This window comes from Coregonus lavaretus (genome assembly GCF_964263955.1).
Source record: "Coregonus lavaretus genome assembly, chromosome: 10".
NCBI lineage: Eukaryota > Metazoa > Chordata > Actinopteri > Salmoniformes > Salmonidae > Coregonus > Coregonus lavaretus.
Window position 1 is genome coordinate 18,246,293 of NC_139997.1, and position 26,140 is coordinate 18,272,432.

The 26,140-nt window shown below is 45.1% G+C and overlaps 1 protein-coding gene across 1 annotated transcript in view; it reads left to right on the top strand.

Annotated features, from left to right (window-relative positions):
- The window catches only part of LOC311135926 (glutamate receptor 4), a gene marked incomplete at both ends in the record, with an annotated part of 219,263 nt that overhangs the window by 164,689 nt on the left and 28,434 nt on the right, over nucleotides 1–26,140 (top strand). Inside the window, 2 exons of the mRNA XM_084169955.1 lie at nucleotides 14,242–14,615; nucleotides 22,708–22,906. Coding sequence (XP_084026081.1) covers nucleotides 14,242–14,615; nucleotides 22,708–22,906 — 573 coding nt within the window. The remainder of the gene's footprint in view (nucleotides 1–14,241; nucleotides 14,616–22,707; nucleotides 22,907–26,140) is intronic.

The following is a 26,140-nucleotide window of genomic DNA, read 5'->3' on the forward strand; positions in this document are numbered from 1 at the left end:
CTGGCAACACACGCCAGTACCTCTCGCCGTGCCTCTACATCCTCCATCCCCTCTTCGACCAGTGGCCCCCGTAACCTGGCGGCCTCCTCTGGCAACCCGCTGGACCGCTCTATCGCGGCCTCCTGCTGGTCCGACGTCGTGAGCCCCCCCCTAAAAATTTTCTGGGAGTCTCTCTTCCCCGTGGGCCAGGCCTCGATAATTCTCGCCCAACTCTCGCTCTTCTGCTTCCAATCTCCGCCATTCAGCTCCTCATTCGGCTTGACCCAGTCGAAGCTCTGCCTCCACTGTTGCCAAGTCCACCCACTCTGCTCCTCACTAGGCTGCTTGGTCCAGTTCTGGTGGGTTTTTCTGTCAAGATCGTCTAACAGAGTGGACCAATGTGCAGCGTTGAATGCCAACATATTTATTCTCACTGAAGGCAACACGAACAAAACAACGAACGATACGTGACAGTTCACGGTTACCATAAACAGACTCGAAACAAAAACCCACAAACACGAATGAAAACCCGACTGTTTAAATATGGCTCCCAATCAGAGACAACCAGCTGACACTCGTTGCCTCTGATTGGGTGTCACTCAGACCAACATAGAAATAAGTAACCTAGACCCACAACAAAAACATAGAAACTAACACCCTGGCTCAACATACGAGAGTCCCCCGAGCCAGGGCGTGACAGGGTAACCCAACGTAACAGATGATGCTTTGTCATACATTAAATATACTCCCACCATTGCTCTGTAGCACAGTGGTAGCCCTAGTTCTACTTCTGAATAGGCAGTAGAGTAGTAGGAAATAGGTTGAGGATTCGTCCCTGTACCTGTCGGCTGACAAAGAACTGCACATGTATATTTACCTCCAGTAGAAGTAGACACATATAGCAAGAAATTCTTAGAGTAGTCTGGTAGTGTGAGTGCTGGTGCCTCTTGTAACCTCTGTTTGATAGTTTCAAATGCTACAAGGCCTTCCTGTGTCCAGGAAAGATTGCTATGGAGTTGACCATTCCCAGTATCTTTAACCATAGCTCTCAAAGGTCCCGTCAAACTAGCATAGCCCTCAACCCAGGCTGAAGAATAACCAGCAATACCAAGAAATGTCATCATTTCTCTGACAGTTCTAGGCTTCGGAGCCTTACGAATAGCTTCCAATTGACTGTCAATAATGCTTCTGTGTCCATGCGTTATTTTCTGACCCAAATAAACTACCTTCTCCTGGCAATATTGCAACTTTTTCTGTGAAACCTTATGCCCCTTTTCTGCCAATATCTGTAGCAATTTAATTGAGTCTTTATGACATGTTTCCTCATTCTGTGAACAGATAATTATATCATCCACGTACTGAATGACAGTGCTTTGCAATGTCTGATCTATCCCTACCAAATCGTCCTTCAGTACTTTATTGAAAATGTGAGGCTTGTACTCATAGAACTGTCCATTATATGTGAACCCAAATAAACCCTGACTTTCTACACTAAGTGGAACACTAGAAAATGCACCACATAAGTCTAACACCGTGAAATGTGTCGCATCAGGAGGAATTTGGGCTAACAAGGTATGCGGGTCTGGCACTTCTGCTGGAAAATCAGTTGCTACTTCATTCACTGCTCTCAAATCATGAACCATACGATAAGTCTCATCAGGTTTCTTCACAGGCAACAAAGGCGTGTTACACTGAGGATTTTTTATTGTCTTCAAAACACCTGCTTTCGAAAGTCCTTCAATTTGTGGTTCGATCCCTTGGATTGCTTCATCTTTCAATGGATACTGATTCTTCCAAGGAGGTCTGGCTCCTGGTCGAAGTTCAACTTTCACCGGTTGGGCTGATTTCATAAGTCCAATATCGGTACTGTGTTGAGACCACAAACCTTTTGGAACTTGTTGCAACATCTCCTCTTTCATAGGGTTTGAATCCATCTTCGCACTGCAAATAGATTCATGTGTCATCCGTACAGCTTGTGGCTGTCCTTGTCCTTGAGCCAAAATCATGATTTTGAGAAACCGCTGATCTTCACTCCTCCAAATCGCCAAATTCTCTTTCATTGGTACAAAAACAGCTTTCTCTGCTTCTGTCATCATTTCTCCTATATGCTTCTGCTCATAGTCTTCAGAAACCAACAAGGTGACATGTGGCACACTCTTCTCAATCTCAAATTCTTTATCCAGATAATTGTCTGTGTTTATCTTCATAGCTGCTCCTTGTGGTCCTAAAATTATGCAACATGAGCTGAGTTGAACTTTCTTTGGTTGATGACTCAACCATTCCTCTGAGTTCGATTGGGCAGCATTCTTGAAATACTTGAGCGTACAATGAAATGGATATTCCGGAAGCCTCGCATCTGGCATGTTTGCCACAATGAAATTATCCCATATCTTAGCCGGCTTCAAAAAATCTGCACTGAGATTTCCAATCCAAAATACTGAAGAAGAGTCAATCTCTGTCGTCATCAACAATTGGTAAACCGTTTCTTTTGGCACTTCTACCAGACAGCCGTCTGGCGTACATTTTATTGTACAATTCAATCTACACAATGCATCTCTTCCCAACAATGCAATAGGTGTATGTTCCGATACCAGTATGGGTATTGTAGTTTTCTGATTTTTATAGCAGAGCTCAATTGGTTCCGTAAGAGGAATCAGCTGTTTCACTCCCTCAAACCCGATTGTCCGAATCAGTTGATTGGACATGGGGAGATGTGTAGCATCTTCAGGCCGAACACAGGTGAAAGCAGCTCCGCTATCCGCCATCACTTCCAATGGTCGGTTGTTTACTTTCACCTCAATTGTTGGATCTTTTTCCAGTCCTGATGCTACCAGCTGACACCCCCCTTTCGGATCTTCTGGGCACCTCTAGAATCCTGGCTCCGGGCCCCTATAAGGGTTCACCGGTCCTCCAAATGATCTTGACTGGCCCCTGTATCTTCCTCTGAAATTTCCTCTGGTGTTTCCTCCTGACCCATTACACTCACGGGCAAAGTGACCAACCTGTCCACAATTATAACACACTTCTGAAGATTGCTGGAAGTATGGATTAAATCTTCCTCCTCTTCCTCTTCCTAAGCCTTCTTGTCCTCTTCCTCTCCAATTCTGTGTCTGTCCGGAAACTGGCTGTGGATATGAAACAACTGGTACCACTAGTGGTGGCTGGGACAATTGCGGTTGGACCTGGTTCGGTTGAAGCTGTGGCAGTGATTGTAGATTTGGTGAACACTGATTCTGCATAACCAAAGCCTGTTTCTTCTCCTTCTTATTCTCCACCAGTTGTATTTGATTGAGTTTTCTGAGAGTTTCTTGGTCCTGTTCTTTCTGGTTGTGTTCCTTTTTCCTGTATAGATCCACTTGATGGGCTATATGATCTGTATAGATACCTTTTGCCATGCTTCCAAGTCCAACCACCTCTGCCAGTTTGCTCCTTACTGGTGAGGGCAGCCCCATCTGCAGTTTAGCTCGCAAAATTGACTGCTCCATTTGACTCACATCTGGATCATTTCCGGTAATATTTCTCCACACTTGATGAGCTCTTGACACACAGGCTCTCGGATTTTCTTGTTGTCCTAGTGGGTCAATCAGAATGTTGTCAGGATGCACATTTGTTGGAAACGTATCTTGCAGTGCTCTCCACAGCCGATTTCTACTTGCAGCTAACAACTCAGGATCATTCACCGCAGTCTCCACATATCGATTAAGTCCAGCTCTCTGAAAAATGTCTTCCATACCCGGAATCCCAAGGAGATTAGCCAAAAGTCTCTTAATGTCTCCTATGGCAGACTGTGTTCCCACCGTAATTTCTTCCAACTTTGAAATCCAAGGATGTGCTCCATCTTGAAGAGTAGGCAGCTTCTCAAGTATATCTGACATATCGGTATTCTGCAAAGGCTTATACTCCAGGTTCTGTCCTCGGAATATCACTGGCATCATCTTCTTACTTGTGCTCCCTTTTCTTGGGCGCAATGTATACTTCCTCTCCAATTTTTGGGATTCTTTTTTCAGCAGTTTTTCCTTCTGTATCTTCAGCTTCTCGAGTTGTTCTTCCAATTCTCTTACTTCTTCTAAATTATTCGACTTATTCAAGCATGATATGCATCGATCCATATCTCTTTCTATTTCTTCTGTGCTAGTCATTGTAGGATAAAATCCTCTTGAACATGAAGCACCTTTAATCTCCAAATCTTCATCGCTGTCTCCATCTTCACTTTCATCAGAGATCGAATCTCTTGTATTCTTCTCCTTCCAATTTCCATCACCCCTTCTTTCCGCTCTGGCCAACTTCCATCTGATCACAGGGTCATATCCACCCATGATCTCTTCTGAATCACTCTGATCATCATCATCATCATCTTCAAGTTCCATCCTCCTGAACCTCACTCTACCCTTAGTTTCCAGACGTGTCGTTTTCTTCTTACTTTTGGAGTTTGGATTCATCTTTATGGTCGTTTCTGCTTGTCCTCTCTCTATTATTCGTTCATCATCATCTCTGATGCAATAATCACCCTCCTGAATGATCACTGGAAGCTGAGGATAGACGTACTTAAACTCTACTTCTTCCTCGTAAGGTGGGGGCCTTTTTGCTGAATCCGTATGTGAGAAAGGTGTATTGACTTCTGCCATTAGTTTTTCTGTTACCTTCGCCTCTTTTGTCATTTTCTCTATACCTCTGTCTCTTATCTTTTGTATCTTTTATCAGTTTTTGTCCCTCATTTTCAAACAACTTAAGAACACCCAGCTCTCTTTGTCTCTTTTCTTTACGTTGTTCCCCTTTTTTCCCCTTCTTTTGATCTGCCTTATACGTGGACACAAGCACTTGCATTATTTTAATTACGTCTGGGTTAAGAGTCCCTTCCACTGGCCATGGTTGTTCAATGTCAGGCCAACGTTTATGTCATTTTCCAGATAACCTTGCAATACCATTAACTAGAGGGTTATTCTTTTGTACTACATCAACAGGAGTAATTACTTTCGTAGTTTTGATGTCCTTTTTCCGCATTGTAACAACTCTTTTATATTCCTTTATTATGAATTATTATATTATTATTATTATTATTTTAAACTAATTAATTTGTAAACCAAAAAATACTTTAAGCTATGTAGCTTATCTTTCCCTCCTATTTTTTAATTTTTTTTATTCTACCAAATTATTGATTAGTGGCAATCTTACCACACCCGATAAAGAAAAGTAAAGGAAACTAGTCAACTTCAGAGCAATCAAAAAAGAAAGACTTGTAATCCAGCAACACTACAGCGCCCACAAACCAATTGCTTAATAAGCACCCAATCACCTTAATTTTACAGAATAATCTCAGTGCTGGATTTCCAACACAACTCTAATCAAAACAACCCATGCACAAAGTAAACTCCAATGTGTAATTCTCAATTACATCAATTGATCAGTCTGTTGCCAAGTCCCTGTTATTCCCAGATGGCATGAACGCGGCATTCGTTAAGAGTTTGTGGATAGAACAGTACTGGCCTTAATTGGACTAGATCCGGAGCAGCACACGCTGTCGCGTGACGCACTGGTCAGAACCTCCTCTCTCTCTGTCTCCTCCTTCTCGTCTCTCACACCACAGGAGAATAAAAGAAACAGACAACAATTTAGTGTTTTATGTACTCACTGGGTTATTTCAACCATACAATACGTCAACATAGCTCTCATTTATAAATTCAATGGATCTCAATCAAATAGTTTCATAGTCAAGCAACAGCCGCTTAACAAACATAATACTTTATTTGTGTGTACTCAAGTCTCCCCCTCCTTCTCTCTGCAGCTATACAGTGAAGGAAAAAAGTATTTGATCCCCTGCTGATTTTGTACGTTTGCCCACTGACAAAGACATGATCAGTCTATAATTTTAATGGTAAGTTTATTTGAACAGTGAGAGACAGAATAACAACAAAAAAATCCAGAAAAACGCATGTCAAAAATGTTATAAATTGATTTGCATTTTAATTAGGGAAATAAGTATTTGACCCCTCTGCAAAACATGACTTAGTACTTGGTGGCAAAACCCTTGTTGGCAATCACAGAGGTCAGACGTTTCTTGTAGTTGGCCACCAAGTTTGCACACATCTCAGGAGGGATTTTGTCCCACTCCTCTTTGCAGATATTCTCCAAGTCATTAAGGTTTTGAGGCTGATGTTTGGCAACTCGAACCTTCAGCTCCCTCCACAGATTTTCTATGGGATTAAGGTCTGGAGACTGGCTAGGCCACTCCAGGACCTTAATGTGCTTCTTCTTGAGCCACTCCTTTGTTGTCTTGACCGTGTGTTTTGGGTCATTGTCATGCTGGAATACCCATCCACGACTCATTTGAAATGCCCTGGCTGAGGGAAGGAGGTTCTCACCCAAGATTTGATGGTACATGGCCCGTCCATCGTCCCTTTGATGCGGTGAAGTTGTCCTGTCCCCTTAGCAGAAAAACACCCCCAAAGCCTAATGTTTCCACCTCCATGTTTGACGGTGGGGATGGTGTTCTTGGGGTCATAGGCAGCATTCCTCCTCCTCCAAACATGGCGAGTTGAGTTGATGCCAAAGAGCTCGATTTTGGTCTCATCTGACCACAACACTTTCACCCAGTTCTCCTCTGAATCATTCAGATGTTCATTGGCAAACTTCAGACGGCCTTGTATATGTGCTTTCTTGAGCAGGGGGACCTTACGGGCACTGCAGGATTTCAGTCATTCACGGCGTAGTGTGTTACCAATTGTTTTCTTGGTGACTATGGTCCCAGCTGCCTTGAGATCATTGACAATAACCTCCCGTGTAGTTACTCACTCAAAATCTCACGATACATGGCCCCATTCATTCTTTCCTTTACACGGATCAGTCGTCCTGGTCCCTTTGCAGAAAAACAGCCCCAAAGCATGATGTTTCCACCCCCATGCTTCACAGTAGGTATGGTGTTCTTTGGATGCAACTCCGCATTCTTTGTCCTCCAAACACGACGAGTTGAGTTTTTACCAAAAAGTTCTGTTTTGGTTTCATCTGACCATATGACATTCTCCCAATCCTCTTCTGGATCATCCAAATGCACTCTAGCAAACTTCAGACGGGCCTGGACATGTACTGGCTTAAGCAGGGGGACACGTCTGGCACTGCAGGATTTGAGTCCCTGGCGGCGTAGTGTGTTACTGATGGTAGGCTTTGTTACTTTGGTCCCAGCTCTCTGCAGGTCATTCACTAGGTCCCCCCGTGTGGTTCTGGGATTTTTGCTCACCGTTCTTGTGATCATTTTGACCCCACGGGGTGAGATCTTGCGTAGAGCCCCAGATCGAGGGAGATTATCAGTGGTCTTGTATGTCTTCCATTTCCTAATAATTGCTCCCACAGTTAATTTCTTCAAACCAAGCTGCTTACCTATTGCAGATTCAGTCTTCCCAGCCTGGTGCAGGTCTACAATTTTGTTTCTGGTGTCCTTTGACAGCTCTTTGGTCTTGGCCATAGTGGAATTTGGAGTGTGACTGTTTGAGATTGTGGACAGGTGTCTTTTATACTGATAACAAGTTCAAACAGGTGCCATTAATACAGGTAACGAGTGGAGGACAGAGGAGCCTCTTAAAGAAGAAGTTACAGGTCTGTGAGAGCCAGAAATCTTGCTTGATTGTAGGTGACCAAATACTTATTTTCCACCATAATTTGCAAATAAATTCATTAAAAATCCTACAATGTGATTTTCTGGAGAAAAAAAATCTCAATTTGTCTGTCATAGTTGATGTGTACCTATGATGAAAATTACAGGCCTCTCTCATCTTTTTAAGTGGGAGAACCTGCACAATTGGTGGCTGACTAAATACTTTTTCCCCCCACTGTATATACCCTACTCTTTATGTAACATAAGGTGGCGTGATTTGAATAGACCAATCCCTGGCCTCCACATAGCCCAATGTCCTCTGTTTTAGGGGGCCCCTATAATAACACTTTCCAGATGTTTCAGCAAAGTAGAGTGAAGTTCATCTAACTCCCAATATGGTAGAAGTTCAGATACTACACTAGCTACAGTACCCGTAGCCTAGCCTGCATGCAATTAGTGCTGTTAGCTCGCTAGCTCCACTGCTTTAGCATCCCGCTAGTGCAGGTTTCCACTACACTGTAAAAAGAACACCCACTAATTATTATCCTAGAGTATTTGGACAACTACAAATACCTAGGTGTCTGGTTAGACTGTAAACTCTCCTTCCAGACTCACATTAAGCATCTCCAATCCAAAGTTAAATCTAGAATCGGCTTCCTATTTCGCAACAAAGCCTCCTTCACTCATGCTGCCAAACATGCCCTCGTAAAACTAACTATCCTACCGATCCTTGACTTCGGTGATGTCATTTACAAAATAGCCTCCAACACTCTACTCAGCAAATTGGATGTAGTCTATCACAGTGCCATCCGTTTTGTCACCAAAGCCCCATATACTACCCACCACTGTGACCTGTACGCTCTTGTTGGCTGGTCCTCACTACATATTTGTCGCCAAACCCACTGGCTCCAGGCCATCTATAAATCACTGCTAGGCAAATCCCCTCCTTAGCTTAGCTCATTGGTCACCATAGCAACACCCACCCGTAGTATACGCTCCAGCAGGTATATCTCACTGGTCATCCCCAAAGCCAACACCTCCTTTGGCCGCCATTCCTTCCAGTTCTCTGCTGCCAGTGACTGGAACGAACTGCAAAAATATCTGAGGCTGGAGACTCTTATCTCCCTCACTAACTTTAAGCATCAGTTGTCAGAGCACCTTACCGATCACTGCACCTGTACACAGCCCATCTGAAATTAGCCCACCCAACTACCTCATCCCCATGTTGTTATTTATTTTGCTCATTTGCACCCCAGTATCTCTATTTGCACATCATCTCTTGCACATCTATCATTCCAGTGTTAATACTAATTGTAATTATTTTGCACTATGGCCTATTTATTGCCTTACCTCCATAATTTGCTACATTTGCACACACTGTATATATATTTTCTGTTGTATTTTTTGACTTTATGTTTTGTTTTACCCCATATGTAACTCTGTGTTGTTGTTTTTATCGCACTGCTTTGCTTTATCTTGGCCAGGTCGCAGTTGTAAATGAGAACTTGTTCTCAACTGGCTTACCTGGTTAAATAAAGGTAAAATAAAAAAATCAACTAATTATTATTAAGTAACTGGTTCCACAGCCTTTTTTTTAGTTTACTCAACTTTTCGGTCAAAGTGTTACCTGAACATAACATTTTTTGTTGGCCCAAACTTAGCTCCAACATGAGAAAACGTAGGCAAAAATTCAGTCAACTTAAAACGATGTGTTTGCTCAACTTGTCTCATATGTTCAACTAGAAATTATTATTCTGGGCATTGTACCAAAGAAAAGGCTGTGGAACTAGTTACACACTCACAGTGCTTTTAACATAGAACGTTTTCTATGTCCATATTTGACACACGTTGGCATACATAATTACATTGTGCATGTTCAGTTATACATTAATTGTTATTCAACTTGTCCTTACCTGGGATTTGAACTCACAACCTCTTGAACCGCATTCTGATCTTCCTGCTACGCCACCATGCCTGTATCAATGATCAGTTAATCTGACTATTCTCTCATCATTGAGTTTATTTACTTATTTAAGCAATTTTAGGTTTTTCTGTATAGTTGTCTAATGTTGGTGGGGCATATTACTCTGTTTTAATGTTACTCCTTAATAACTATGATAAATAAAATCGTTTTTCTAGAGTGTACTTTTAACAGAGCTGAGATTTACTTTGAAGTGCAAAGTGTAGCAATACAGGTGAAATCAATTATTGACACAGACATGGTGGCGTAGCAGGAAGCTTGGAATGCTGTGAACCAAGAGGTTGAGTTCTAATCCCAGGTGAGGACTAATTACTGTATAAATGAACATGCACAATGTAACCATGTATGTCTAAGTGTGTCATATATGTAAGTTGAAAACATTGTATGTTAAAAGCACTGTGTGTGTGTAACTACTTCCACAGCCTTTTTTTTTTTTTTGGGGGGGGGGGGGGGGGGGTTGTAAAATGCCAAATGAATCATTTCTAGTTTAATGAACATACGAGACAAATTGAACACATCATTTTAAGTTGACTGAATTTTTGCCTACATTTTCTCATGTTGGAGCTAAGTTTGGGCCAACTAAAAATTGTACATTCTGGTAAAACGTTGACTGAAAAGTTGAGTAAACAAAAAAAAGGAACCAGTTACTTAATAATATTTAGTTGAAACAACTAGATTTTTTAAAAAGTGTAATTTTTGCTTCTTCTACTCCTGATTTGCTAGCTCTCCGTCGGACCCCATCGTTCAGAGTTAGCTAGCTTTATGGTCAAGTCTCTTAGCTCGCTAGTTGACTAACAGCGCCGCATGTGGTTTTTAACTAGAAGCCTTTGGGCTAACTCCCATTCGGTCTGCGTGACTAAACCCGAACAGTACTGTTTCATCAAGTGTGTTACCCCACCTTTGAAGCACAATCCTTTACATTCCCCTATAAACCTAGCTGTGCATTTTTACCTGGAGTGCCTTGGTTTACACACCGAGTCAGGTATTAACACGGGTGGTGATAGCCCACTAATTAGCTAGCATCCCTTTCAGCGCCACTTTCACTACCCTGTAAGTATTTAGACTGTTTCAGCTTACCTGACTTCCAGCTATCATTGCCCTGATGGTCTCCCGTTACTTCCGTGTCTCATCCGACTTCCCCATCGAATAGTAGCATGTCGGGTAGCTAGCTTACTAGCTTCCTCCCCGGTAATTCCATCTGTTTTCGTCCATCCATTCGAAATGATATCCTCAACAAAGGGGGAGAGAAAGCGAAGCAAGCCAAACAAGGCTTCCCTGGCAATTGCGGCAACAACATGTACCAGTCTGATTCCCATCAGCTATGTGCTACATGCCTCAGCATGGACCACACTTTGACAGCTCTCATTGTCCCCACTAGCTGTGTGCATTGCGCTAAGCTGGGACCCAGCGTCATTAAACATAGAGCAAAGTATTGCCCAGGCCTCACTCTTGCTTGAGGATGACTCAGTTGACAACAAAGTTCCACAGGAGGGTGAAGCTCTACAGTCTTCCCCTCCAGTCGAGCGCCCAGCAAATTCGGAGGTCGCCCATCTTTTGCAGGGGTCGGACCTTTCAAACGGATCCAGAAGTGAGGACGACGGCATATCTCTTGCCGCATCAGGCAGCACCCCCTCTGACCAGGAGATGGATTACACCCCTGAGGAAGATTTATCCTCCTCTGCTCAGCTTGTGCAGGCCAGACAAACTGAGGAAGTATGGCAGCAGACTATGGCTGACCTCCCCTTCTTTGAGGCAATCAGACGCGCTGCCACCAAACTAGATGTTGAGTGCCTATGCCTCCCTTGCCTTGCAAGAAGATTAGGATGGATGGAGTCACCTCTCAGGGGTGACTTCCACAACCGTCCCACAATGTGTACCAGCCTTCCAAGACAGTGTGGAGCTGTTGGAGTCTTCCTGGGTGAGGCCACTTAAGTCACATTCTCTGGTGACTGGCTACCCCCACTTGATATGCATGGCATGGAGTCATCAGGATGGTTCAGCCCGCCCCCTGTGGAGCCTTCCCTGACTGGGCAACTCAACCCTAAAGCTTTGACCTCCTCTTCCTCTGCCCCCAAACTCGCTCATCCCAATGACAGCTTCACCGCAACCGTGTATGAGAGGATCTACTGATCTGCAGCTCAGGCGGTGCAGGCTAAGGAGCTTTTCAACTCCCTGGAGAACGGTGGCACTGTCGATCGGGAGAAGTTAATGGAATTGAGAAATCTTGCTGACCATACCACCTGGATCCTGAAGTGCACCGCTGAGGCTTCCGGGAGAGTCATGGCGCATGCGAATGTTGGCCAGAGAGTCCTCTGGCTGAATAACGCAAGGGTGTCAGAGGGAGAAGGGAACGATTCTGAATGGACAGATCGATCCCACCAGACTGTTGGACCAGCAATATCGGAGATACAGGCCAGGTTTGAGTCTAGGAAAAAGGGCTCCCTGGGCTCCCTGTTACCAGTTCCCATCACATCCAGGCCCACGGGCCGACGGTGATGGTTCAGAATGTTCCCATTCAAAACAATCAACCTGTCAAGGGTTACCTTGTCCAGCCACCAGGCCCACATCTGCAGTCACCCTCACAGGGAGCAATGGGGTGTGTGTGCAGCCCCCGGGGTCATCGCACCATCGGCCAGGGGTACAGACTACATGGGAACAGTGCAGTCCACTGCACAGGGGGAAGCGGCCTGAGCCCTCAGAGACTAGATACGGTGCAGAGAGAGGAAGCTCACCAGGGCTTCTTCGGCTAAATCGTGCCATAAGTTCACTCTTACTGACCCAGCAGCAAATTATGGATTGTCTCTGGTCCTTGTAACCTGTCGAGCATCTCTCACTGTGGAGAAAGTGACAGCTTTTGCCACTGCCTGGCAACATCAGTCAAGTACTGGATGTTAGTCTGAGGTGTCTTGAGCTCATCTCCTCCATGATTGTGGTAGTCCCGCTTGGCCTCCTCCTCATGAGAAACTTCCAGCATTGGGTGACCTCACTCCACTTGAACCCGTCTTTCCACCGGCAATATATTGCCAAGGAGGAAGGCACTCCTGGAAACTTCACTTTCTGGCAAAAGAGATCTTGTTATGGAGCAGCGAACATCTGTTGTCTCTCAGAGAAACACATGTGCCAGGCAGACTAAACTCAGGTGTGGATTTACAATCGCTGGGGAACCCCCTACCAGGGGAGTGATGACTTCATCCCGAACATTACGGCAGAGTTGCCGTCAATCTGTACGCAACACAGGACAACGCACACTGTTGCCTGTTCCTTGCAATGGGAGATCACAACATTCCTCGGGGCATAGAAATGCTGCCCCCCCCCCCCCCCACACACACACACTCTGAAAGCGAATGGTCTATCATTCATCCTGATAGCCCCGCCACCATTATGGTAAACTTGGTGACAATCTCAGCCTGCCATGTAGGAATAGGTGAAATTACAATCAGGGTTCACCCCTTTCGTTCGTCGTTTTATTTAGGGAGTGTGCTGTCTAATAATATGGCCGTGTTGCTTGCCTTGGCCACTGCCAAGCATGTTAGCGACCTTTACGTGCTCTCGGTTCATCCTTCATGCACTCAGTTTGCCCCTGACTACTCCAAAGTTACGATACGAACGCCATGCTCATTCCTTAAGTCATTTCCATGACTCGTAGTACCCTGGTCAAGCCACTAATATATCCATCTCAGAGATGTGCGGAGGCTAGTTGGGCTTCCCCTCACACTTTTGTGAGGTTCTATCATATGGACGTCACTGTGCCATCCCTTGAGCACACAGTTCTTGGCGCTGGAGCAGAGTAGGATGGATCAGGTACACTACCATGTAGCACAACACAGGCTTCTCAGGAAATGGGCTAATGACAATCGGGGCATTTTGCAAGTGTCCCTTAGAGAGAAAAGTAACTATCGGTTACAGTATGTAACCACGGTTCTCTGAAGGAGATTAAGGAGGCTTCTCACCAGATTGTCCCTCTTGCGCGACACGTGTAAGAGGCAGTTTGTTGAATGAGGAAACCAGATCATTGCGGGTGCTATATAGATACGCGGGTCTCACACCCATGAAGCTCTTTTTGGCCTTTTAGCCATGATTTAATAAGGTTTCAGTGAATAGGACACGAGGGGTGTGTCCCATAGTGAGATGTCTCCCTCATCTCCTTCAGAGAACCGGGGTTACATACCGTAACCCAGGGATCATCAACTAGATTCAGCCGCGGAACGATTTTTTTCTTGAGCAGATGGTCAGGGGGCCAGAACATAATAAAACATTATTTGTAGACTGCAAATTGACCGCAAGAAGCCCAAACAGATATAACATTTGACTAAAACATTATAATTTCAAATCTTGCTTACATTTGTATACGATCACATATAGTATATCTCTCTGTTATGCGTGGGAATACTTTGGAACAGATTTCCAAAATTAAAATCACTTGGAGCTAATTTGCTGGTGTTTTTACAGTCTTTTATGTCCAACAATAAAATGTAAATAAATAAAATAAAAATGTTGCTCAGAAAGCTTGGGGGGCCAAATTAAATCACCCGCGGGCCATATTCGGGACGCCAGTTGGGGAACCCTGCCGTAACCCATAGTTGTTTCTACTGTTGTCTACCATTTTGGCAACAGTTTGTATTAGCAGCTTAGATGACTCTCCAGTCCAAAGGCTAACCCTTTTTCCCCCTTCTTCTCTTCCCCCACCCATGCACAGAAAGCGGAAATCGCTGTGGCCCCATTGACAATCACGCTGGTCCGGGAGGAGGTGATCGACTTCTCCAAGCCCTTCATGTCGCTGGGCATCTCCATCATGATCAAGAAGCCTCAGAAGTCCAAACCTGGGGTGTTCTCCTTCCTGGACCCGCTGGCCTACGAGATCTGGATGTGCATTGTGTTTGCCTACATCGGCGTGAGCGTGGTGCTCTTCCTGGTCAGCCGCTTCAGCCCGTACGAGTGGCACACCGAGGAGCCCGAGGAGGGCACCGACGGTCCGCCCAGTGACCAGCCCCCCAATGAGTTCGGCATTTTCAACTCCCTCTGGTTCTCCCTGGGCGCCTTCATGCAGCAGGGCTGTGACATCTCCCCCAGGTGAGAGATAGATGTATTACTACTAAGACTGCATGATATACTACTACTACAGTAATATATTCTGATACATTATACCGAAACATCCCCCAGCTGGGATATAAATGTCACTACTACTACTACATGACATACATACTACTACATTACACCCAAACATCCCTTAGGTGAGAGAAAAACACGCACACACATACATTACACACATAGTACTACATTACATCCAAATGTCCCCTCAATGTCCTTTTCTTTATTGTGTTAAGTATTAAAGGCTTGTTGACATTGATAACAGCTGCCTCGGGATGCAATGGCTCATACAGGATACAGGTTACATTCACTGGCTAGCTAGTAGTCTCTTCACTGTCTGTTGCAGAACAAACATAGTTACTCCACTCTGTACAATTGCAATTTTACCCTCGTTTTTTTTTGTGTGAATACCAAAATCGCCGCTTTATGTCGCATAAGTGAAAATAGCTAAATATCATTGGCCTGTAGTTTGTAATAAGTATGTCTTATCTTGGCTTATAGTTTGTAACCACTGTCTCTGCTGTTCTTTGCTATGTGTGTGTGTGTGTGTGTGTGTGTGTGTGTGTGTGTGTGTGTGTGTGTGTGTGTGTGTGTGTGTGTGTGTTTGTGCTTGTGTGTGTGTGTGTTTCAGCACTTTTATCATCTGCTTTAGAGGGAAATTGCACTGCTGTCCCATTGTCTTTGATGTGTCTGGTGTGCATTTGTGCAATGTTTCATACACTATATTTCTGCATTCAACAGGCTACCCCTTGTCCGATCATGAACCACAAAAAAATATTCAGTAACCATTCAGTGCTGGGTGTCATTGCTTCCGGGTCAAGCTTCCTGTCTGTGACACACTTTCTGCCCACTCAGCATCTACTTGCTGTCCTGTAGTCGTGATAAGGATCTTTAGGGTTTGTGTAGTTCTTTTTATAGTAATTTCATGACAGAGCTGGGTCAAATAGCCTACATAATATCCTGTGTCAAATACTTAAACGTATTTGAGGTTTGCTTGGTCTAGTTTGAAGTTTGCACTTTTAGGACTATATTTGCTCTGTGATACCAGGAAAACTAAAACAAGCACAGCTCAAACTATTTGAAAGGACTTAAGGTATGTATCTTACATACACTACTAGTCAAAAGTTTGGACACACCTACTCATTCAAGGGTTTTTCTTTGTTTTTAAAATGTTTTACATTGTAGAATAATAGTGAAGACATCAAAACTATGAAATAACACATATGGAATCATGTAGTAACCAAAAAAGTGTTAAACAAATCAAAATATATTTTATATTTGTCACGTCTCATCCCGTTGCTCCCCTCCGGCGCTCTGATTCGCTGGTGTACTGAGCCACCAGTCTGAGCGCAACACCTCGGCAACACCGGAATGGAAACCCAACCCACCCTAATCACCTCCAGCGCACCTGCACCTCATTATCTCATCACCATCCCTATATAGCCCTGGACTGTTCAGTGTTGTGTTGTGTGTGATTGTTAGTGTCTTGTCATGTACTCGCTCTTTGTTGTTCTCATGCTCAGTGTTAAGTAAACCTTTATATGGTTGATTCCTTCGTCTGCGTCCTGCCTCTTCGTATCCTCAGTACTCGTCACAATATTTGAGATTCTTCAAATTGCCACCCTTTGCCTTGATGACAGCTTTGCACACTCTTGGCATTCTCTCAACCAATTTCATGAGGTTGTCACCTGGAATGCATTTCAATTAACAGGTGTGCCTTCTTAAAAGTAATTTGTGGAATTGATTTCCTTCTTAATGCGTTTGAGCCAATCATTTGTGTTGTGACAAGGTAGGGGGGTATACAGAAGATAGCCATATTTGGGTAAAAGACTAAGTCCATATTATGGCAAGAACAGCTCAAATAAGCAAAGAGAAACAACAGTCCATCATTACTTTAAGACATGAAGGTCAGTCAATACGGAACATTTCAAGAACATTGAAAGTTTCTTGAAGTGCAGTCACAAAAACCATTAAACTCTATGATGAAACTTGCTCTCATGAGGACCGCCACAGGAAAGGAAGACCCAGAGTTACCTCTGCTGCAGAGGATAAGTTCATTAGAGTTACCAGCTTCAGAAATTGCAGCCCAAATACATTTCACAGAGTTCAAGTCAGACACATCTCAACATCAACTGTTCAGAGGGGACTGTGTGAATCAGGCCTTCGTGGTTGAATTGCTGCAAAGACACCACTACTAAAGGACACCAATAATAATAAGAGACTTGCTTGGGCCAAGAAACACGAGCAATGGACATTCGATTTTGGTTCCAACCGCCGTGTCTTTGTGAGACGCGGTGTGGGTGAACGGATGATCTCTGCATGTGTAGTTCCCACCGTGAAGCATGGAGGAGGAGGTGTTATGGTGTGGGGGTGCTTTGCTTGAGACACTGTCTGTGATTTATTTAGAATTCAAGGCACAGTTAACCAGCATGGCTACCACAGCATTCTGCAGCAATACGCCATCCCATCTGGTTTGGGCTTAGTGGGACTATCATTTGTTTTTCAACAGGACAATGACCCAACACACCTCCAGGCTGTGTAAGAGCTATTTTACCAAGAAGGAGAGTGGTGGATTTTTGCATCAGATGACCTGGCCTCCACAATCCCCCGACCTCAACCCAATTGAGATGGTTTGGGATGAGTCGGACAGCAGAGTGAAGCAAAAGCAGCCAATAAGTGCTCAGCGTATGTGGGAACTCCTTCAAGACTGTTGGAAAAGCATTCCAGGTGAAGCTGGTTGAGAGAATGCCAAGAGTGTGCAAATCTGTCATCAAGGCAAAGGGTGGCTATTTGAAGAATCTCAAATATAAAATATATTTTAATTTGTTTAAGACTTTTTTGGTTACTACATGATTCCATATGTGTTATTTCATAGTTTTGATGTCTTCACTATTATTCTACAATGCAGAAAATAGTAAAAATTAAGAAAAACCCTTGAATGATGTCCAAACTTTTGACTGGTACTGTATGTCAAAAAATTCCCAAGTATGCTTTATGATCCCTAGAGTCATTTTAAAGGTAGACTTAGCGATATGAAGTTAGCATTATATTAGCAGTTAAGGCGACTTCCGCAAAACACACAAAGACAGCCGAAAACAAATGGTTGATCTCCCCTGCATTATCTTTGGTTCATACTGCTGCTCGTGGTCACATCATATAGCTGAGTTTTAGTTTCAGCTCTTCTTTAATGTTTCTTATAGATATCTTAAGCTCTTAGTTTCTCTAAGGTTCCTATATACTGTAGATCATAGTCTTTAAGATTAAGAATGGAATAAGACTGAGAGGAGGGACCAAAACCAGCCTGTATTTTTCAGCCCTCCTACACAGGACCAGAGCAGAGGCATACACAAGATGGAGAACACTAAGGTACATTAGACAAGAGCACCGTCAAAATTATAGTGCCCGTTACTTAGCATCCTAAAACGTCCTATAGCACCGCTACCTTGAGGGAGCTATAGTGGGCCTATGATTTTGACTTAAGTCCACTTCATTTTAAGTAGTCGACTTGAGAAGGGATCCTCATCCACCACGTACTGTATATAATTCTGTAAACTTTGCCAAAATTCTCAGGTTTGCCAGAAATCCCAGTTCGGGATTCTCGCAATCAATAGGGAATACACAGGAAAAGTAATCGTCCAACTGGGAATCCTCCAACTGGGAATTTCTGGAAAACCTAGCAATTTTGGGAAATTTTCTGGAATTGTTTGACTGCTACTGTTTAATCATTTAGTCAGCATTTAGTATTTAGTATTGAAACATTTAGAATTAATACATTTCGTCTACATTGTCCTTTTGTCTCTCCACAGTGTGGCCTGACTACTGTGCCTGTCTGTCCCACACCTGTCACAGATACAGTTACAGTAATCCCACGGGCCCTGTCCCAATCTGTCACCAAAAGAGTCCTTGATCACTTTGGAGGGGTCAACTGAAGTTTATCCTGACAAGGGGACATGCAAATCCCCTCCACCGAGGGATTAGGAGACTTTGGGTGTGTGGAGAAAATGAGGGAATGACAAGGGCACTGTTTTAGTGATGGGTTTGGGACTATGCCTCACCACTCATCTGTAGTGATGATAAGGAAAGGAAGCTGGCGGATGTGTGGTGCATATACAGGAAGCCATCTCACAATGATGACATACACAGTCCAATGGGAAATGACGACCCAGTGGTGAGATGATTGACAGGTCTAAAGGTTATTCGCTACTGAAGTTCCGTCTTTTACCTTAATGAAGGTTAATCCCGCTACTCACACACACACACACACAAGCGCGTGCACACACACGCGCACACACACACACACACACACACACACACACACAGACGCTCACACACACACATCTCCCCAAGGCACCCCATAATAATTAATGCAGTAATTCATATCCCTGTGTGCTCATCTCCGATGGTAATGCCAGGTCTCCATGGCAACGGAGAGGGGAGTGTGTGTGTATGTGAGTGAAGTGGTGACATGGGAGCTCCCTAATTGAGAACAAATCCCAGTTTAGTGTAACTAAAGATGCAGGCTGCTTCCCAAATGGCAGCGTATTCCCTATATATTGCACTACTTTTGACCTGAGTCCTATGGGCCATGGTCAAAAGTAGTGCACTATATAGGGTATAGGATGCCATTTGTGACGCACGCGCCATTATTGACTCAGGAGACTAGACAGATACTTCATTATTTAGACTATTAAGATATATCATAATATCATAATAATATTCAGAAATCTTTTTGGATGCCAGAAAAGCACCCGAACATTCTGGTGAAGCCAATATGTCAACAATTTTGTTTGACCAGCAAGCTTCGTACTTTCTGTGATACTGTATGTTTGTAACTTTTGGCTACTTTTTTGTTTAAACCTTTTTTCAGCCAGGTAAGAACAAATTATATTTACAATAACAACCTGGGTACACTTTGACGCTATCCGATCATCCCCAGGCATATCCATGCACAATTTGATCTGGGTGTGATTGGAAGAGTGTGCTCACCAGTTGGCATGCTTGGATGGGGTGCGATTGGTTTGGTCTGTTTTTGAAGGCCGCCTTCCTCTAGTCTGGTCTAATTGAATAGGTGCCATTGCTTCAGTCTGCCGTACTATTCATATGAATATCATATTTGCCAGACTGCATCACTTGAGCAAGAGTATGAGAGAGCGTGAGGCTGAATTCGTACAGGCTCATGTAGGGTCAAATTGATTTCAGGTGATAAATTCTTATTCAGGGCAGTAATGGAGAGAGGGAGGGAGAGAGAGAAGGAGGGATGAGGGAGGAGGAGAGAGGGAGAGGGGGATAGCATGAATAACTAAAGCGCTAGGGGCTAGCCTGGGGGTGTATCATGCTGGGAGCAGACACCACATCTTCATTTATTTAGGCTCCTCTCAAGGTCAACCTCTCTCTCTCTCTCTCTCTCTCTCTCTCTCTCTCTCTCTCTCTCTCTCTCTCTCTCTCTCTCTCTCTCTCTCTCTCTCTCTACTTCTGTAGTCAGAGCCATAATATACTCTTTACATAGCTCTGCTATTATGTTATATTGTACATCACATGCTGTGATCTTAATTACCTGTCCACAAACACACAACTCATGCAGACATCAAATAATGAAAAGTATGTGTATGGTGAGTCACTCACACATACACATGCACGCGCACACACACACACACACATATATCCATGTAACAAGGATGTTAAACCAGGGTCATACTGGTGCTGCCGTATGGCAGCAACGACCCCTCCACTGATAACGACCCTTTATATCCACCCCTCCTTCCCCCAGTTGGCTCTGGCCCATCAGAGTATGCCAAGTCTGTCACCATGGATGAAAGTCACTGGAGTCACTTCAGATCAACACAGACTGGGAACAGGGAGAGAGAGGTTGAAAGAGAGAGAGAGTCCCCTGGCTCTAGACACAGCTGCTGGCCACTCGCTGCCAACGGGAGCAAACCCTACAAGAGGGAGGAGGAGAGAAACAGAGAGAGGGAGGAGATAAAAAAAGAATGGAGCAGGAGATAAGGAGAGAAAGAAACAGGGAGACAGAAAGAAAAAGGGAGGATGAAATTGAAATAAAGGGAGGATAAGAGAAAGAAAGAAAGAAAGAAAGAAAGAAAGAAAGAAAGAAAGAAAGAAAGAAAGAAAGAAAGAAAGAAAGAAAGAAAGAAAGAAAGAAAGAAAGAAAGAAAGAAAGAAAGAAAGAAAGAAAGAAAGAAAGAAAGAAAGAAAGACATAGAGAGAGAAAGAGCGGGAGACAGAGAGAGAGAGAGAAAGAAAAGGTGAGACCGAAAGCAAGAGAGTGCTTCCTCTGAAGCCCTGTCCTTTTCCTTCTACCTTTTCCAGTCTTTCACACAGCAATATCATTTATTCTCAAGCTGTGGAGGATATTCCCAGGGTTACAGAAACAAAAGAGATATACTGCAGAGAGAGAGAAAGAGAGCGGGGGGGGGGGGGGGGGGGGGGGGGTGGGGGGGGGGGAGACAGAGAGAGAGTGAAGGAAGAGAGTAAGGGACATAATGGGAGGAAAACTAGAGAGAGATAAAGAAAGGAGAGAGAGAATGATGAAGGTGGAGAGGGAGAGTACCAGGAAGTGAACAGAGAGCGAGAGAGAGGAAAATAAATGTTTGTAATCTGTATTCAAATCCAGAAGCAGCGTTAACAGAGCTTATACATTATCTATTCTACAGCATAGCCTTCTGTGTACAGTTAAACATGCTTTGCTGCTGCGTCTCTCGGGTTGGTGAGATCTTTGCTGCGTGTTGGGCAGGTTCACCAATGCAGAAGCACAGCCCCAATGTGACACAGGGTGTGTGTGTATGCGTGCGTGTGTGTGTGAGATTTTGACAATAGAGTCCCTTTTTATACCCTTTTCACATTACTGAGCAGAGCTGTACTGCACTGGCCTGGGTGAACATCCACCATAATCGCTGCATGCTGGAACGAAAGGTTCAGGTCGACACGGTAGTGTGAATCATGAAAAGGTTTGGTTCAGGTTGGCATGTGTGAAATAGTGTGAAATGGCTTAAAACAACAGGAACGAAAGGGTTTTTCATAGAGCCTCTCTCTCTAAGTGTTTGGTTCACACCAAGCAGGGAGAGAGAATGCTGTTTGTTCACTCCAATGCACCATTTTGTTTAAGATTCTCCTCACGACCTTCCCCTGCTCACTCGAGAGTCGGTGAGTTATCTGTCTCCCTTGAGCCAACAAACAAGACGAGAACAGAGCTGAACAGAGGGAGCTCTGTGTGACGTCGTCAGCTCTTTTCATCCCACCAATAGATAGAGAGAGAGAAAGAAAGAAAGAAAGAAAGAAAGAAAGAAAGAAAGAAAGAAAGAAAGAAAGAAAGAAAGAAAGAAAGAAAGAAAGAAAGAAAGAAAGAAAGAAAGAAAGAAAGAAAGAAAGAAAGAAAGAAAGAAAGAAAGAAAGAAAGAAAGAAAGAGAGGGACCACAGCGCACTACCTTTTATTTTTTAACAGAGTGGTCGACACACAAACGCATTGGGTTTTAATGAGTCACTTTGCCTTAAGGTGGATCTGAATATGGGGTTGGATGATGTTGTGCAGTGTGCAGTCAGTGTCCTCCCAGGGCCTGTTAACATGTTACATTGGATAAGTTATTATTTTTTATATCTATAATTTTTGTGGGTTTTTATTTATGGAGAAAGGACAGTTAAGGGAGACAGTAAAGATTGCGAGTCAGAAGGGCAGTGGACACGATTTGAACCCATGCCGACTCTGGTATACATGTGCGCCAGGGTCAGCAGCTCTAACTGCTGGACCACACAGGTCACCGATAACTTTGTCTGTAATTCACTCTCACTTCTTAATATAGTTTGTGGATTTGTGTTGATTCATATTTTGTTATTTTTGTTGTTGATGGACTCTATCACACCCACTACTCTCCTCACGCTTCTCTTTTCCTCGCCATGCTCACTCTTTTCCTACTCCTTCACTCCTTCTCATTCTCACCTCCTGCTATGACACTTCCCTTATTCCTCTCCATCCTATCCTACCTCTTTCCCCCCGTCCTCTCCCTTCTCCCCTCCTCTCCCTCCTTTCCTCTCCTTCCTCCTCTTCCTCCCGCTCTTTCCCAGGTCTCTGTCGGGGCGTATCGTGGGTGGTGTGTGGTGGTTCTTCACCCTCATCATCATCTCGTCCTACACGGCCAACCTGGCTGCCTTCCTCACAGTGGAGAGGATGGTGTCGCCCATAGAGAGTGCTGAAGACCTGGCTAAACAGACAGACATCGCCTACGGTACCCTAGACTCCGGCTCCACTAAAGAGTTTTTCAGGGTGAGTATAGTACTGGACTGGACTGGACACAAGCTGTGTCTGAATTCTCATATTATGACCTTGTCCTATTTCATAGACTTTTTGTGTATGTAGGAATAAAACGTTTTAGCTAGTAGCTGGGTTGTTGTTTTAATATAGACCACATGGAGAATTCAATTAATCAGATTTTTTATATGAATAAAGGATATCTAAAGTGCCAAAATTCAGCATTTTGATATGTCCCTCCATCAACCCTGTGTCACTTCTAAGAAGATTTCAACCCACTTAATCCCAAAATGTATCGTTTTAAAATATTTTTTTCTAAAGAAACATTGAACATCTAATAGTCAAATCATAGTGTAAAAGGAGATGAGCTGGTTCTACTCTTTTTGGCAATTTTCTGGTGGAAATCTGAGCGGGTCGAGCATAACACGTCAACCCTGTTACCCATAGATAGACAGACTAGAAATGTTTTATACATTTCATTTCACCTCTCCAAAGTGTGCACAGTTCCTAAGCAACTTCAATGCACTTTTAGAAGAGTTTTCAGCTATAAGGTACTTTTTTGAGCTCTCATAGCTGTGCCGTTAAGGAATTAGTGTCAAGGTCTGATGTGGATGCGGTGGTGGAGTCAAGCGCAGGACACAGAGGAATAGTCAAGACGACTTTACTAATACCTCTCAAGGTACACACAAATAAACAGCCTCCAAAAACACAAGAGGCGTAACAAAATACGCGAGTGTGTAAAACCCACAAAAGCAAAGGTCACAGAACCTATACATACACGACAGGCGACAATAACACACAACATGCAAACCTAACAGGGGAACTTATAGGAGACATAATCAAGACAGAATACGAGACAGGTGCACCAACTAGACATAACCAAACAAACATCGAAAACATCAAGCGGTAGTAGCTAGTACTCGACGAACGCCGAAGCCTGCCCGAGCAAGGAGGAGGAGCAGCCTCGGCGGTCTCCGTGACAGTACCCCCCCCCCCCCTTGACGCGCGGCTCCAGCCGTGCGCCGACCCCAGCCTCGGGGATGGCCAGGAGGACGCGGAGCAGGACGCGTAGGATGACTCCGGTGGAACTCCGTCAGGAGGCAGGGAACTAAAATGTCCCTCCTAGGCACCCAGCACCGTTCCTCCGGTCCGTACCCCTCCCACTCCACGAGATACTGCAGACCCCCCATCCGACGTCTCGAATCCACGATGGACTGGACTGAGTACGCCGGAGCCCCCTCGATGTCCAGTGGGGGCAGAGGAGTCTCCCGTATCTCACTGTCCTGGAGTGGACCAGCTACCACCGGCCTGAGGAGAGACACATGGAACGAGGGGTTAATGCGATAATCATTAGGCAGTTGTAACCTGTAACAAACCTCGTTCAATCTCCTCAGGACTTTAAATGGCCCCACAAACCGCCGACCCAGCTTCCGGCAGGGTAGGCGAAGGGGCAGGTTTCGAGTCGAGAGCCAGACCCGGTCTCCTGGTGCATACACCGGAGCCTCACTGCGGTGGCGATCGGCTCTCGCCTTTTGCCACCTGATGGCACGCTGCAAATGAACGTGCGCAGCATTCCACGTCTCCTCCGAGCGCCGAAACCACTCGTCCACCGCAGGGGCCTCGATCTGGCTCTGATGCCAAGGTGCCAGAACCGGCTGGTAACCTAACACACACTGGAAAGGTGTCAGGTTAGTAGATGAATGACGGAGGGAGTTCTGGGTTATCTCTGCCCAGGGAATATATCCCGACCACTCCCCCTGCCGGTCCTGGCAATATGATCTCAGAAACCTACCCACATCCTGGTTCACTCTCTCCACCTGCCCATTACTCTCAGGGTGGAAACCCGAGGTAAGGCTAACCGAGACCCCCAAGCGTTCCATGAACGCCCTCCAGACTCTAGAGGTGAATTGGGGACCCCGATCAGACACTATATCCTCGGGTACCCCGTAGTGCCGGAAGACGTGGGTAAACAAAGCCTCAGCAGTCTGTAGGGCAGTAGGGAGACCTGGCATTGGGATGAGACGACAGGCCTTAGAGAACCGATCCACAACAACCAGAATAGTGGTATTCCCCTGGGAGGGGGGAAGGTCCGTGACAAAGTCTACCGAGAGGTGAGACCACGGCCGTTGTGGAATGGGTAGGGGTTGTAACTTCCCCCTGGGCAGGTGTCTAGGCGCCTTACACTGAGCGCACACCGAGCAGGAGGAGACATAAACCCTCACGTCCTTAGCCAATGTTGGCCACCAGTACTTGTCACTAAGGCAGTGCATTGTCCGGCCGATACCAGGGTGTCCAGAGGAGGGTGACGTATGAGCCCAATATATGAGACGATCACGAATCTCGAGCGGAACGTACGTCCGCCCCACCGGACAATCTGGGGGAGTAGGGTCGGTGCGTAACGCCCGCTCGATCTCCGCATCGACCTCCCACACCACCGGTGCCACCAGACAAGACTCCGGCAGTATGGGCGTGGGCTCAATGGACCTCTCCTCTGCATCATATCGCCGGGACAGGGCGTCTGCCTTACCGTTCTGGGACCCTGGGATGTAGGTGAGCTTAAACGCAAACCTGGCCAGAAACATGGTCCACCTAGCCTGACGAGGGTTCAGTCTCCTAGCTGCCCGGATGTACTCCAGGTTACGATGGTCAGTCAGAATGAGAAAAGGGTGTTGAGCCCCCTCAAGCCAATGCCTCCACACCTTTAGGGCTTGAACCACGGCGATTAGCTCCCTGTCCCCCACGTCATAATTACGCTCCGCCGGGCTGAGCTTCTTAGAGTAAAAAGCGCAGGGCCGGAGTTTAGGGGGGGTGCCTGAGCGTTGAGACAGTACAGCCCCAATACCGGCCTCTGACGCGTCCACCTCCACCTGGAACGCTAAAGCGGGATCCGGATGCGCCAGCACCGGAGCAGAGGTGAACAGGTCCTTCAGTTTACCAAACGCCCTGTCCGCCTCAGCTGACCACTGCAAACGCACCGGGCCCCCCTTCAGCAGGGAGGTAATGGGAGCTGCCACCTGTCCAAAACCCCGGATAAACCTCCGGTAGTAGTTGGCAAAACCCAAAAACCGCTGCACTTCCTTAACCGTGGTTGGAGTCGGACAATTACGCACGGCTGAAACGCGGTCAATCTCCATCTCCACCCCTGACGCGGACAATCGATGGCCCAGGAAGGAGATGGACTCCTGGAAAAACAGACATTTCTCTGCCTTGACATACAAGTCATGCTCCAACAGCCTACCCAACACTCGA